The sequence below is a fragment of the Lycorma delicatula genome, chromosome 2 (assembly GCF_047948215.1).
Source record: "Lycorma delicatula isolate Av1 chromosome 2, ASM4794821v1, whole genome shotgun sequence".
Lineage (NCBI taxonomy): Eukaryota > Metazoa > Arthropoda > Insecta > Hemiptera > Fulgoridae > Lycorma > Lycorma delicatula.
In genome coordinates this window covers 183,076,571-183,093,171 of record NC_134456.1, presented here as the reverse complement: position 1 = coordinate 183,093,171, position 16,601 = coordinate 183,076,571, and the positions used below count along the sequence as shown (strand labels likewise).

The window sequence follows — 16,601 nt, the reverse complement described above, 5'->3', positions numbered from 1 at the left end:
GAATACTGTGTAGGACCAAATCCAATTACAGATTTCTGTTTAATTAATTACGTTTGTTGTTTTTTTTTAATAGTAAACTAACTTTCAAATTAAGCAGACATGATTACAACGAGAAAGGTAGTGAAACTCAGTTCAAGAATTACAAAAAAATATAACAGGCTGTTGCTGCAGAAACTTTGCTGTAATATTTGTTTCTATAAAGTTCGTTAAAATCTATTATTCTTATAATAAAGTTTTGCATTCGTATATTATAAAGTATTGCTTCGTGTGTAATGATTTGTACGAAGAACATTCACCAAACCAGACACACTACTTGTGGAATATATCAAATAATTTGACTGCAGAATGTTCTACATAAGTCAAACGGGACGCAGTTTCCAGCAGATACAATGAGTACTTATATGCCCTTCACAGCAACAGTTAGCATTTATCTACCATTTCATCACAAAAATCCGCCAGCATTGACAACCTTAATACTGTTCATATTTAGGTAAAAAATGAAATCTCTGAAAACTCAACTACAATTTAAATTAACGGATGCAGTTGAAATCAATTACCATTTTCTACCGTATTCTAAATATGTCTGTTTAATTAAAAGAAAAAAAGTTGTTAGTAGTAACATGAGATGAGAAAAAAAGCAGTGCTGTTCATTGAAAATGATTGCAAAGACCACATTGAGTTGTCAAAGTTTTGAAAGTAAAATATTAAAGATGTTGTATTTATAATATTTGATTCGGTTTATAGTTTTTTTTTGAACCAAACTGTAGAAAATTGAGAATGTTTTAAATAAATAAAAAAAAATCCATTGTTTTCAATTTTCATACCCCTGTAACCCATTGAGTATACTCAGTTATTTGGTTATAACTTATTTTCAAGTCTTGTAATTCAACACATTTAGCTTATCACTGCATTGCTCAAAAAACTTCCAGAAAACTTGTTTCGGAATAGAATTCACTTATTTCATCCGGTTTTTAAGGGTTTCTGAGCTCGGAAACCCTCGTCCCTTAAGGCGAAATTTTTAGTTTGAAGACATTTTCGTACACGTTGCTACGGATTCATAATTTACGATTCAAATTGTCCACGCTGTAATGAATACAAACATTAAAGTCGATATATAATGATGTTAAAGGTGCTAGATAGTGCACGGACAATTATTACTTTGATGTCGCCCTGTTTAGAGCGTTTTAGTACGTCTCTAAATATTTGTTTTCCGGTTGGACGACGGACAGGTAAAACAGTTTGTGTCAATCTTTGCTCGGGAGAGCGACTAGATGAGTTAAGTTCTATAGTTACTTGTGTGCCTTTAAATGTAAACTATAACTTTGCTTCAAATAGACGTTGATCCCCTATCGGAGTGTAAACATTTTCGTCTTCCTATTAATTACCAACAACGACTGTTTCTTAAAAGTAATGTTTTATTTATATTATATTTTGTTTTAATAAAATTTATTTTGTTGTAATAAGAATATTATTTTAATGTAATTTTTTTTTGAATAATTTATTTAATTCGTGGAGGCTGTGATTTTAATTTCTAATAAAATTTGTTAATTTTTTAATAATACTTCGTCTTTTACACTGTGTTGTATTATTTTCCAAAATGGAATTTAAAGTATTCTTAAAACTATACATATTATTTCTCTTTAATGCTTTCATTTACTAAATTATGTATTTAAAATCGTTGGTCGTAGATATATGGAACTACTAGGGTGAGAGGGTAATTCAGTTTAAAACAGTGTTTCATTATGTGCGTTCACTATATTTCGTACAGTATATGCGATGGGTAGTGAAAGTCCCTCACGCGTTCTGTTGTCGAATAACCAATAATTAAACTAAATTGGGTCACTGCGCTGATGCTTTATAAACTCTCTCCCTAAAATCTGTAATAGTTTAATCGTTGCATTTTGCTGTTGCTGTTATTTTGCTTTCATTGTACGGTGTGGTTCTGCATATTATACTCTGTTAGCAAATTATTTCTAATACGTAAGAGAATTTAAAGTGCATTTGTATGATTATTTAAATGATTCTAGTTATCGATTCACAAGTATTCGGGCTCATTTTAATTCAACTCCAGTGAAAATTCTGGCAGTAGCTCTACGCCGCTTCAAATTAAATAGATTTAAACATTTATATTTGTCACTAAAACGAGGTAATTTTTTAATTACCTCATTCTGTCACGGCGCCAGTTCGTCGTAAGTGAAGCGATAGCTAATATAAAAGAACCGATGAAGATATATGGGGCAGTTTTTTTAATCATAAACGTGAAAATATTAAATAATAATATAAAATCTCAAAAGCAAAATATTAAACGCAGCAGAATTAAGTAATCGACAATAATATTAGTCACGTTCTTTAAAATTCTTTGGGACTCTGTATCTTTACTTATTGTTATGCACGATCTATATTATTAACCTCGATTACTAAGTAGTGTTTACATGAACAAAAAAAACTGTATCTAAAAATATATTATTAAAAAATAAGGAAAGCTCAACGAAAGAGAGAAAATATCAGGCAAAGAGAAAACTGCCAGGAAGGTGAAGATTAGAACGTGGTCTTTCAAAGGCCAAATTTAAAAAGAAAAAAGAAAGCATTCAAAACTCCTCTTACAAGTAAAAGAACTAATCCATATACTCTTTTTTTGAAACTTTTTTTTTACGTGTTCTATTGTTAAAATTTGTAATCATAAAGCACCAACCTGAACGCAAAGTATATTTCCAATTCATATATACGAGTATATTAATAATTCTAGCATATCTCTTTTCTCCCTTACTTGTGCCAGTCTGCGTTAGATGTCTGCATTCATTCATTCTCTGTAATTTTACTACATAGTCAACAAATTCCCCCTCTTCTGGTATATTGTGTTAATTAGTCTGTATTAATAATCTATCCATAACAGTTTTTCTTCTAATTCATTTTCGATTTTTGTAAAAAAAAAGTCATCAGCGAATCTTAACATATTGATTTTCGTCCTTTGTTAATTAAATTAAAAACAAATCGACATGAGATGTAATGTTACAGGAAGATGTTGAAAATTTGATGGGTTGGTAAAATTCGAAATGAAGAGGTCTTAAGAGGAATAGCGAAGGTGGGAAAGATGTAGCAAAATCTTGTAAAGTAAGAAACTAACTAGGTATCATATAATAAGATGTCCAGGCTTAATTAATTTCATCGCTTTGCTGTTGTTACTTCTTTAGTCTCGGTTTAATTAAATGTTGTACCCATCGGGTAAAACATGTCCTGATCTTAGATATTGCAGGCAGGATGGGCGCCGTTGTCTGGAAAGGGAGAACTGCCTGGAGCTTTTCACTGGACAGGTATTGAACTACTCTATCTTTATATTCCTTTTCCTCGGTTTCTTGTTAGTTTTTGGTTGTTTTTCAGGTCTTATTTTGTTAACTTTATGCTGATTAACCGGAACATTTAGTGTTGGTGATCTGTTTTGTAGGACCCTGTTTACTGACGTGAAAATTTTCCCAACTTGTGTCTATTTAAAGCCTAATGACCGAATTATCCTCGAGATAAGTTAGATCTCAAAGTGTTTCGCAAAATAAAATATAACTGTTGAAAAATTACATTAATTGAATTTATTTTTTTATATTTTATTTAAAAATTCTATTTTTTCTGTTATATTTTCATTAAATTTTAATAACAATTATTTATAAATTATCTAGTCCCTATTATTTTACAAATCAGCTGATCGATAATTCTTTGAATTTCATGTTGTAATTATTTCAATAAAAAGTTTTCTTTTGGGGCTTTTAATCGTTTATTTTTCTAAACAAATAAGGTTTGAAATTATGTAATTTGCGGTAAATTTTATTGAGATTTCTTTTATGATTATAGCAACAAAATTATTGCCGTCTTGTTTAATTTTTAATATTAATAATAAGGAAGGTTGTTGGAAGTTGGTATTGCTTTAATTTTTTTTTTGTAAGTGGCAATAAATTGTTGGTGTTTGTGGGTGTTAAAACTTGTGTTTTACTGGATTTAAAAAATCACTTTTAAATCTTTTTCGCGGTATTTGTGGTCCAACTTCATGCGAAGATGTGAGTAAATTTATATGATATTTATATTTTTTCATTCTTAAAATTGAGCGTTTTTTTTTATGTTTGTTCTAGTTATTAATCACTAAAATGTATTTTATTTATCGATGATATCTTAAATATTTTTTTTTTGTTAGTAATTCAAATTAGATTCTTAATTAAATCTACTTTCAGTAAATAAGACTTTATTCGTTTTATTTATTATTTAATGTACGTTATTTTGTAATTTTGAAATTGTAATCACTTTTAAGGAATCGCGATGGATTCCTGTTTGTGATTTTCTAGTTGGAATACTAATGTAAAAGAAAGTACATACACTGTACACAACACTGTATTTTTGTATTTTTATTTTATATATGTTTTCTAATCTATGTGTAATACAAAAAAGGAATTAGAGGAACGTTTTATTGCTTATTCTTACGAAACAAGAAACTACACTTACAACTTATAGAGGCAGTCCTCTACACCGAAACGACTCATTTTAGGAAAATTATATTGTTTCCATTAATATAATACGTTTTTTCGGTTCAGATTATATGCAGTTTAAAAACAGCAAACGTTTCTCTGCTTATTATTTGAAAATGTTTAATTTATAGTTTAAAATTATACTATTTGTTAAAAAAAATTTTATTATATTAAACAAAAATAAAACAAGGAAGCTGTAAATGTTAGACGATAATATATATATATATTTTTTTTGAAAACTACGTTCTTTATTTTTATTATCTCTTCGTCCACACTGATACCAGTTTCATTATTTATAAATATTCTTTCTTGTAAACTATATACATCATTTTGATCACGGAATTTTATAAACATTTTATATAATTCTATTTATAGCATTACATTAACATTTCCTCACAAAACGCCACCGTTTTGTAGTGTAGTGCACTGTAAGTAAAAATCGGACGGAACAAGGACACAGTCAACAAGGCGATCTCATCGATTCAACAAAAGTTCTTACAGAAAAAAATGTATATTGTTAATATTTCCTTTTACAATTACCGTTTATTTTGGAAATAAACAACTTAGAGACATTTTTGTTTCTGTTGTCGTAACAAATTTTGAGGAACATATTTAACAAACTAAAATTCCTCTGGGGTATATGTAGCGCGCGCACACACACACAACTATATATATATATATATATATATATATATATATATATATAGTTATACAATATATAAATACAAATATATATAGTTATACAACTATATTTATATCGGGTGCTGAAAAGTAGCTTAACAACCCCCTCTAACTTTTTTTTTATAATTGAGATAACAGACAGCGATTTGCGCCATACTTCCTTGTACCGAGGGACTGCACATTCCTTTTAATTAAACTTACAGTCTTGAAGAATTTTATTAAAGTAAATAATAGCTTGCAATTTAATTACTTTTTTACGTGTAGATAATACTATCTTTTATTTTAAAATAGTCCTGTAGTCTCGTGAACTAAAAATACCCGTTAATAAACGTATTTCAGTTAAAAGTTTTATTGCTTCTCATCTCATATTTAAACGTTCAAATTGCCGTCCTCCCCGGGTTCCTCATGCACTAATACAGACGCTGCTCGAAAGCTTCTTTCACGTTGTGAAAAGTTTCTGGTGAAATTTTCCTACATTCTATCTCAATGCATTTCCTTAATTCTTCGAGAGAAGTTGGCTGTGAGTTATAAACGGTTGATTTTCAATTTTAAGAGTACTGCCACGTCGATTTAACTAACGATTTTGAAACTGCTGGTTCAACTCATTTCTCACGTTGGGATCTTATTGCAGAGAAGCACCTAAGGAAAACGCATCTCTCATGAATAAAAGTTGTCCGTTTGGTCTAAGAGATATCTCAGTCAAATTGTTGAGAGTTCAGCAATTATTTGCTAATAATTAGTTCACTAATTATTTGCTCGTTCAGCAAAGCATCAAGTTAACATAAATAACAAATGGCCCAAGAAGTGTGTCACCTATCATTCCAGCCCTTACATTCAACTGTTCTGGATGCTGGATATGACTTTCACGATGCTAGTGAAAATTTTCTTGACCAGTGCCTACTGTTAATCTGTTAACAGCCCTGTATAAACTGAATGAGGCTTCGTCAATGAACAATATGTTGAAACAAGAAATACGAGTATTTCTTGCTGTTAATCTCGTGTCAAAATTTGACGGAATTCAACCCTCCTATCAAGATCATCTTCAATAAGTTCTTGTTCTGACTGAATCTTGTATGGATGGTTTTTATGTTTTTTTAATACTTTTCGTACCGACCACGTAGATAAATTATTATTTGGTGGAATCTCTCATTGGTAGCCTCTTTGATGATAAAGTAATCACAAATTTAATAGAAAATGTTTAACCCATTGGTAGCCTCTTAGATGATAAAAAGCCTGGCCGACCCAGTACAGATGAAGTTATTGAAGGAGTATTAGCAGAAATTTCTATTAATAATAACAATCGGCAAGAGAGATTGCACCAAATAATAATTTATGTACGTGGTAGGTACGAAAAGTATTAAAAATTTGTGACTACGATCCTGGAAATTGGTATGATTAAGATGCCGCGCATTTAATGCATTACGTATTCCTTTGAATGTTTTTATTTCTCCCAATAAAAATACTACTTATGCTCTTCCTTGAATTAAAAAAAAAACATTATTTTTTACACGATTGCCCAAAAGGAATGTAATATATTTAGAGAATGTATATGTTTGTTCCACCGTAGCAGCTCAACAGCCGAACCGATGTAGATGTATGTACGTTACCGGAAATGGCAGGCTATATAAATTTAGCCGACACTCCTACCTTTATGTAGTACTTGAGTTTTGCCGGTTGAAGCGCACACTTTAATGAATTGAATTAATGAACTGTGTACTGTAAGCCTCAATAAAGACGAACATTTTTTTAATGAGATTTAGCATTTCGGTTTTGATGAAGCTGTAATAAAATTTGGTTTTTCTAGAAACTTTTATCCTCTTGATACAATGTAGCGATCTATTAATGCGATTTCTTATGAATCTGGTAATTTCCTTACTTAAAACATTTGTTTTGAAATCAAAGTAAATTAAAAGGGCTGTATAAACCTTTAAGGTAGTTTTATTGATAGCTGAAAATACACTTTACAGAAAATAATTTGATTTCGATCATATATCTGCGAGATGGGCGATTTATAACTGTGGAGTCAAAACGCAGGGCTGGTGAATGTTGCCGTGATACGAGGTATTGTTTTTTGCAAGAATTAAATTAAAGGGGATTTTTTTTAAAGATTTATGTATATATTTTTCTTCGGTGCAAGAATATAAAAAGTTTAAAGCGGGCCTACCTATATATACGGAAATTAATTGTGTAGTTTGTAATAGTATTATAGCGGTATTAAATAATCAAGACTGGGAGTACCGGTATACGATGTTACTCGACAGGTCTGGGTTACGGATAAATGACTTCAGGTGTTGAACCGTTCTTGTCACCCATAACAAGTTTGGTTAGTATTCATCGCTGTAGATTGCGCTAGGTATGTAATCCTTCGCTGGTACAGTTGAGTTTACTTTGTGTTGTTGGCACGGAAGAGGGAATGGTATTTGCTGGTAGTATTGTTAAAGTAAGGTTATGAAATTTATTTTATATTTTTTTAACGTAACATATTTTTCTCGTGTTCATTTCAGAAAATTTATTATTTTTAGTTTACTTTTAAATTAAATAAATTTTATAACTAGTTGATTTAATTTTTGAAACCAGTGAAATTACTTATTTGTGAAAATATCCAAAATGATGAGGTGGAAGAAAAAGTGAAATAAGTTATTCGTTAAATAAAACAAAAAAAAATTGTAATTCGTTAATTACCAATTCATAATGGTAGAAATAAATATTTTTAAGTGGTAATAGTTGCCAGTTTCTCAGCGATTTACATGGTGAATCTTCAGATGTGTAATATTCATTTCTGTTTTTATTGCATAATTGATTGTTTTACCATGTAATCGTAGAATGAAAGTTTTAATTTAGCTACACCTGTATACCCTGCTAAAACATAATTAAATGTTTAAAAAGTTAAAGGACCAAAAACTTTGTTAATAAAACATACACACTGCTTTATTATTGGTTTGTTACATCTGGTAAAAATGTATTGAATAATTTTTTTTACACTATCAGTTTTTTAAATTAACTTTTTAAAAATTGTTCAGAATTACTTTGTAGAAATATAATAAAGTAAAGTTAAAAAAAAGCAAAAAATTACAGATATCCCTTTATTTATTTATTACCCTTATTTATTTTTAAATTATGTAATTAATTAAATTTATTACTCTTGACTTGGTAAATTTTTTTCTTATTTAAGGCTTCCAAAACACAAAACAACTTTTCTATCAGTCATGACAATAAGTTCTTTATAAGTATTTTCTAAATTTGAGTTTACTGAGGACACTTATTAAAACGTTATTTGTTGTACATGTTAAAAGAATTTACTTTTTTAACTACATTAAACAAAATAATATCCCCTCAGCTTTTTAAGAATGGTTATTGTATTACTGTACTTATGATTCTTAATGAATTACTTAATACTGTACTTAATGAATTGTTATTTTATACAAAATATGTAACATCTGAAACTAATTCTCTTAATTTGCTGCATTGTTACAGATTTCCAATGCATTATAATGTAATTATTTATTAATTAACAATAGTGACATACATAGTTTTTTGTATGTTAATTGTGCATTGTGAAACAATAATATTAGAGTATTTTTTGTAAATTGTATTTCAACTGATTTGTTAAATTCTTTAAATAAATCTGTAGAGTTTGAATCCTTGAGTAGCTTTTGTCAACTTTCACCCAACTGTGGGTTTAATTTTTGTTTACAATATTTTTTAAAATATTTTATTTATTTTGAGATTACAGTATTTGACAACAGGTTGCAAGGTCAATTAAATGTTAGTAGTCTTAGACTATATCATACTTGATCCAGGTGTGTTCTGTGAATGAACAAATTATAACATGTGCCATGAAATCTAGTATTATAAAGTTACTATTTTACCTGAATTTATAGCAGCTAAACTGCAAATAAATTTATCTTTGTATTTTTTATTTATAAATTTTTGTTTGGTTGTCGTTAGTATCACCAGGATGCCATTTTATATCTAATGAAAGTAATGACTTATTGTTGTCGTTTTAAATCATTATCATTGTTACAGATAGAGAAAAATTTATATGAAAAGTCAGATTTAGGTTCTTCCAAATCATTTTGTTGACTGGAATGCAGAAAAACCGCATTCCTTTCAATTCTGTGTTAATTGTTAAAGCTTAAAGTGATCTTTAAAGTGTTAATCTTTATAGTATTTACTATATCCTCAGTTTCTGTTTTATGTATATTGCAATCTTTGTCTTCCTTTGCAGTTTTTATCTTTACAAGTGTTTGTTGCCAAATAACTCTTTATCTTAAACTAATTGTTTTTATTTATGGTCAAATTTAGTTGTTTAAACAAGATTCTCCTATTAAATTTCTCTCCTATTTGTAAATTGAATAATGAAAATCATTTCTTGTGAACATATTAGTGTAGTTTTTCATTGTTTTCAGCTATGCAGTACTCTAAACCTAAAATAGACCTTCAAATCAATCATATCAGCTGTTATCAGTTGCCATCCTTTCTACTAGATGAACACTACTGAAAGGCACACAGCCTGCTGTACAGCTATACTGAAAGGTGCTGCCTTTCAGTGCTATTCCGCCCTCTTCCAGGATTGTTTTCCTTGTCTTTCAATAGATCCTCATTTTTTTATGGCATTCATACATTACAGTACTGTCTCCTCAAATGTAGTTATTAGTATTACATACTGCTTACTTCTGGTATTGTAGAAAGTTTTGATGAAAATTTTTTAAGGTTAATTAACTTACTACTGTAAATCTGAAAGATAAAATTAAATTGAGGTAGTATTGTGTAACAGTTGGAGTTGTGCTCATTGGGCTTTCCTTTATAAAGTTATTTGTATTCAAACATAATATTTTGTGCATTGTTATTGTAATTATAAGGAATGTGAACTAGGTAATAAAGATAGCTGTTTACTCTTTCTTAGAAAATGAAATGTAAAGAATATTTCATGTATATATATTTAACTTTGAAATGTAGTCACATTTAATTATTCGGTTTATATTGAATCGGTTTAGTTTCAAGTTGATCTCAGGATGGAGGATTTTTTATTTATTTGCGAGCGTGAGCAAATCTTCAGCAAATAAATTTGCTTTTTGGTTTTTGAAAATCAGAAGACATTTGAAGAATTTATTTTTGTATACTGTAACAAATATAAATTAAATAAATATAACAACTGTTTGAAATTAAATTCAACTATTTTCAATATAATTCTAAATTTGATATCTTTTCTTATTTTCCTTATCAAGATTTTTTCTTTTGTGAATGAAGATGTAGTTATTTTGTTACTATAACATGATATAAGCATAGAATAATTTTTTTATTGTGTTTTCCTTATAGTAAATTTCACAGATTAAATGAGTCATATGTCTCATTGGGACAATATGTCCAGAATTAATACAAATACTGAAATGATATCAGAAATATATATATGCTTTTCCAGTATCAAAATTAAAGGTCATTGTATTGATAAAATAACATAAATGGTGTGACATCCATAATAATATGTAGAATCAAGAAAACATACTGAACACTTAAAATAAAAATTTGGTTTTAAAATATACTTATGTTATGAAAAATTGTGTGATGGGACTAATGTAAAAACTGCGGGTTATTTTTGTTCATTATCTGAAAATTTTGATACACAATAATTGAAATTTTCTTTCTTATTTCAGAAGGTGGACCCTGAGCTGATCTTCACAAAGCAAGAGAGGATAGGAAAGGGTTCATTTGGTGAGGTGTTCAAGGGGATCGATAATCGTAGTCAACAAGTAGTAGCAATTAAAATAATAGACCTTGAAGAAGCTGAAGATGAAATCGAAGATATTCAGCAGGAAATTATGGTGCTTTCACAGTGTGATAGTCCCTTCGTTACCAAGTATTTTGGTTCATACCTCAAGGTGAGTTTATATTAATTTATTATGTTTACTGGTTGATAAATAGGTAGAATGTACCTGTCACTGCAATAAAAATTTGCGAGGAGAATAATCTAATATCATCCTTGATTACACAATTGCACACAGCTAGCATAACTATCAACTTGATTATTGTGTGATAGTAAATTTTTTTTAATAAAGGTAGAGTTAGACATTAAAATTTTTTTTTCAATAACATTGTAAACAGATTCAGGGTATAGTTTAGCAAATGATATTAATTAACCTGTAAATGGATTCAGAATTTATTTTTATAACAGATTATTAAACAGTAATGTTATTTTTCTTTGCAGATTAATCCCACTGTCAACAAAGAGTCTTAAAATTGTTCTAATTATGTATAAACAATTTATACCTACTGTATACATTGTCCATGAATAAATAGTGAATCCTTTACTAGTTGTAATTAATGAACTAAAAGACCCTTATTTCATTGCAGTATTTTGTGCATGCGTGTGTGTATACAGTATATTTTTGGGAGTTAGTATTCTAATCATCCACTTTGCATTGTGCTTGTTCATAATTATTTTCTTACTCATAAGGTTTGCTACTTTAAAGATTATCAATGGTGCAGGAAAAGTACTGTATAGATTTTTTTGTGAAATTGTTAGTTTCTAGTGACAAATTTTCAGTTTGAATTGCCTTTAAGTTGCTTAACTTGTTGTAAACATTTTTTTATAATAAGAAACATTAGACGATTAATTAGCATTTAATTTTTTGAATTGTTTACCTTAAATTAGAGTTGAGCATTAGGAAAAATGATAGAAATAGGAACATAATCTATCATTTTCATTATAGAAGTATGTTTTAATTTTGCATATATGTTAGTAGAAATAATAAAAGGAGTAAACTTATTTGGGGCTAACATACAAACAGTTAAAGAAATGCTTAATAGATTGTTAGTATGTTTACATTCTTTTTAACTGCTGTAATTATTATTACTTTAAAAAAAAAAGAAATTTAAATGGCAAAAGTAAAATTAAAAGAAAGATTAATAAGTACACGAAGTAGTATAGAACATCTTTTTTTATTTGTAGAGCCTTATCAGTTTTTTTTTACATATTTGTTTGTTTCATTCTGCTTTATACTTTGATTTATACTTATAATTTTTTTTGTTATATCTTCTGCTGATTAGTGTTTAGCGGTTGAAAACCAGATTTTGTTAGAGATTTTTATTTTTTGAAACCATTCTTAAGCATTTCTCTTTGCTATTTTTATTAGCAGTTCATAATATCTATCGGAAATGTAATATATCATTTAAGAAGTGTTTATTTCAATGCATTATTAATTAATGCCGTTTTTTCATACTTTAATCAAATTGTTATTGTAGCTCTATCTCTTCTGACTGTGTGCAATCTTAGGTAATTTGTATTACCTAAACAGTATATTTTATTAGTTATGCCTGTTTTTATAGCATTATAGAAGTTAATTTTTATAAATAGTTGTACTTTTTACAATCAGTTGAGCCTCTCACTTAATTTGTAGCTGAACCGCTGGTCAATAGTATGCATCATTGCTCTGAAAAGTAGTTTATTAAGTGCTCAGAATAGGGTAATTTCATTTTTCAATATAGAAAATGCCAAAAAAATTTAATTACTATGAGAAAATTTTAAGTTTCATTCAGAGTTAAAAATTCATTCATTCATTGGTTGTACACAATTGAGTCAAAAGTTATTTGTTTTAAAATTACGTGTTCTAACTGACTTGATGGTGAACATAATTGAAGCACATGTTTATGTTTATATTTTAATTTCTGTTGTCATAATTAAAAATATTGCTTGTCAGAGTTTAGAAAGCTCATTTGATGCACAGGGTGGAGATGGATTCTTCCTTTCTGGTTACTGGCTTCTTTCTAGTTATCTACGACATCTTGTTGCATTACATATCCCTGTACTTTACTATTAGTAGTGCCAATACTATGGCCCTTTACACCCGTCTTGGACTTTTTTTAAATTCAATTCACTTTTTGTTTTACTTTAGATTTTATCTGTGATATTAGTTGTAAGTTTTATTCATCTTTTAGATTAGCTTTATTTTTTTATTTAAAAAAATTCCGGGCGATAATTCTGGGCGTTTTTTGACCCCCCCCCCAAAAAAAATAAATACTTCAGACACCCTGGAAAGAACTGCTGCACATCTGTGTGCTTTATGTTTTAGAGTAATAAAGAATTGCATTTTAAATCCTACAGTGTTGAAATTGAAGGATATTTGAAGCCAGTAAAAAATTGTGCCACAAATTTTGAATCTTTTTATTATCAGAAAGTACATACAATCAGCTTAGTTTATTAATTTATTCTGAACATCTAGATTTTGTTAACTTAAATCATAAAATATTCTGTTGATATTTTTTAACATAAATTCTATAAAGAACTGGAGGAGATTCGTAGACAAAATCTTAGATCTGAAAGTTCTAAGACCTAAAAATATTGGTTGTATTCTTTTTTCCCTTTATATTTTATCTCATTTCTATAACATTTTAAGTATTAAATTGAGTGATGAAGAACATCCATATATATGGTCTAGTATGTTTTCTTGTACATTATTTTAACTAAACTTAAGTAATTAAAAAAAAAAATGGTCTTTTATGTGCTGAATTCTTTAATAGAAAATTCTATACATACAATGTTGGAATATTCAGGCTTAGTGCAATGTCTATGCTTTTTTCATGTGTACTTTTATTTGTTAAATGCGAGTGTTTTAGGTAGATTTTATTATGCAAGCAGAGGTTGTAGGAAGGGCTTTACTGAACAATACACAGCTGGGTTATGGGAGTGTAGTGATGCATAATGTAGAGGACACATTCTATACAATGACTAATTTATAATAGTGACCTACGGATCAGTTGTCACTATAAATTTAACTACATGAAATTTTATTGAATATTAAATTTAACTAAGAGATTATAACTTTCATGTTTTGTATGGTATAATTCAGCATTTGGTGTATGATTTATTCATCTCAATAATTATTAAAACAACTTCGTTTTGTGTCAGATTATTGTATCAAATTGTCATTTTAAATAATTAAAACTTATTACAGTTATCATTATAAATGTATTACTGTGCCATTATTTATATTCGTACATTATATATTCTAGTTAATTGCAGATAAATTTTTGGTTCTGTAAAATTATATGTGGCAATAGTAACCAGACAATCTAGATTATTTATTAAGTTGTAATTAAATTTAGAGTTAATGTTTGAGGTTTAAAATACAAATTATAGTATTATGACTACTACAAAATGGATGTCCGTCCACTTGTCCAAGTCATTCCACTTTGTAAATAGATATGTAATTTTAAAAAATAGAAATTTTAAAATTCTATTTGTTCTGGTGGTTTATTTTCACTTAGAGCATTGTAGTGTAATGCTTGTTTTGGTATATGTAATCTGTTGGACTGCAAATATGTGCTGAAACAACAATAAAGAATACTCTGCTTATCCAGAGTCTATCCTGATGTTTAAAAATGCTTTAATGTACAGGTATTTTTTTTTTTATTATGTATTTTATAATACTGCATTATATTATACATTTTTTTATAATAATATATAATTATGATTTGATTTCAACAAATGAATTAAAAGGGTCATTCAATAATTATAAGACAAGCGACTTAAGAAAACTTTTTCCTGGCTACATTTAGGCACTTGTCTCATCTTTCTGTAAGTTTAAAAAAATTTTTAACCTTGGTGTTTCAGTCATTCTTGAACTGCTTGTTGTTGCCAAATGTGGTGGTACATAAAACCTTTTTGAGAGGACCAACAAAAAATTGATTGTGCAAGATTGGGACTGTAAGGTGGATAAGGCAACACCTGCTGACATTATTTTTAATAGCTTCCTATGTCTTGAGCGATATGGGGGGGCAGATGTTATTTAACATGAACAAGAATTATGCATTTTTATGAGAAGATTTTAATAATGGATACTCTTTTCGAGCATCTTATATTGTCAGGAGGTCCAACTTGAATGTCAAACAGTTTCAGTTTATTCTATTTAACAGTTTTTCCTCTGTTGCCATTTGCCTCTTTAATTATTAAAAAACCTATGTACATATAAAAATAAATTTGAGTAATAAAAATAGTAATAAAAATGCTGCAGCTAATTAGGATAATACCTAATTAATTTAGATGAGTTTCATGATTACTGCTGAGCTGTGAGAGTAGAATATACAGTCAAGCTCCATAATGAAATTGTAACAAAAATTCTTCTATAATGAAAATATTGGTGGGTCCCTTCACTATTCTGTACTAGCTAATGTAATTTAGGCCCTCTACAACAAAAAGAAAAGCCTTGGACTTTATAATGAAGGAAAAATGGCAACTGAATAAGATTAACAAATCTTATTAACAGCACAATAAGTCCCTGTCAGGGACTGAAAAACAGCAGTTGCTGCTGTCGCAGCAGTCATAGGAAAATCTAAAAACATGAAATCTTTACCTATAAAATATCAAATTAACAAAACTGTTGTATGTATGACTGCCTGAAAGCCCACTACAGAAATAAATCAAGAAATCCCTGCCCCTTCTTTAAAAGAGGCCCTAGACGCTGTAAGGCTGGTATCAGCATCAGTGAACTTATGAGGTCACAGTACAGACATTTGCAGCATCAACAAGTAATGAATGTAGAAAGTAATATTGAAGATGATTATAACAAAACAAGATGTAGACAATAAAAAGTCACTAATTCCTTTTAGAAGTTAGTAAATATTTTAAGCAATGATTAGAGAGTTAACCCATAATTTTATGAAAAAAACGAAAAATAACCACGTATAAATAAACATATTATTAAGGTAACTTTTTCTTACTGCAGTAAAAGTAATAAATATTTAAAAATTTTATCTAAATTGAATGGGATTACAGTTTTACAGAGTTTGTGTTCTCTGCAAAAGACCTGAACAATCCTGAAAATATATTTACTCCTAATTTCATTGATACTATTATTTTTATTTTATTAAAAATTGAAAACTGTTTAAGAATTTTCCAATTTTGCTTTCTTCATTTTATTTATTTTTCCTGATACAGTAAGACTTCAGATAGAGATGCAAAGAAAGGTCATTTTTCTGATTTTCTCATTAACAGTATTCCTCTAAATCGAAAGTATATCGTGGAACCTTGAGTTTCATTATACAGATCTTTGTTTGTAATATATTGTAATTTATCAAAACATTGAATTATAAAGAAATTAGAAATTATTAAATTATCAGTAAAATCATTATCTTTTTGATCCTTCACTTTCGTTATTTGAATTACTTAGAATTGAATGCATTATTTTATTTATTGGCCCTTCTACATCTCTGTATCAGTCCTTGACCATTTTAACACCTACTTTTTGGTCTATAATATTTTATTTCAAAAACCTATTTGCTTCTTGAAGCTTTTCCGATCATGTAATCTAAATTGTTTAGAAGTGAATTACATTTTCAGATAATTTTGATATTTAATAATATACACCTAAGTAATAAAAAGTAATTAAATCATTATGCACAATAAATTTAAAAATAAGA

The 16,601-nt window shown here is 28.5% G+C and overlaps 1 protein-coding gene across 6 annotated transcripts in view; it reads left to right on the top strand.

The window, feature by feature from the left end:
* The window catches only part of GckIII (Germinal centre kinase III), a 477,720-nt gene that overhangs the window by 424,815 nt on the left and 36,304 nt on the right, over positions 1–16,601 (top strand). For 5 of the 6 annotated variants that reach the window (XM_075356817.1, XM_075356820.1, XM_075356816.1 and 2 more), the window contains one exon: positions 10,841–11,065. In XM_075356817.1, coding sequence (XP_075212932.1) covers positions 10,841–11,065 — 225 coding nt within the window. Of the gene's footprint in view, positions 1–7,531; positions 7,627–10,840; positions 11,066–16,601 lie in introns of those variants that run through there. The other variant, XM_075356819.1, reaches the window with a different exon arrangement.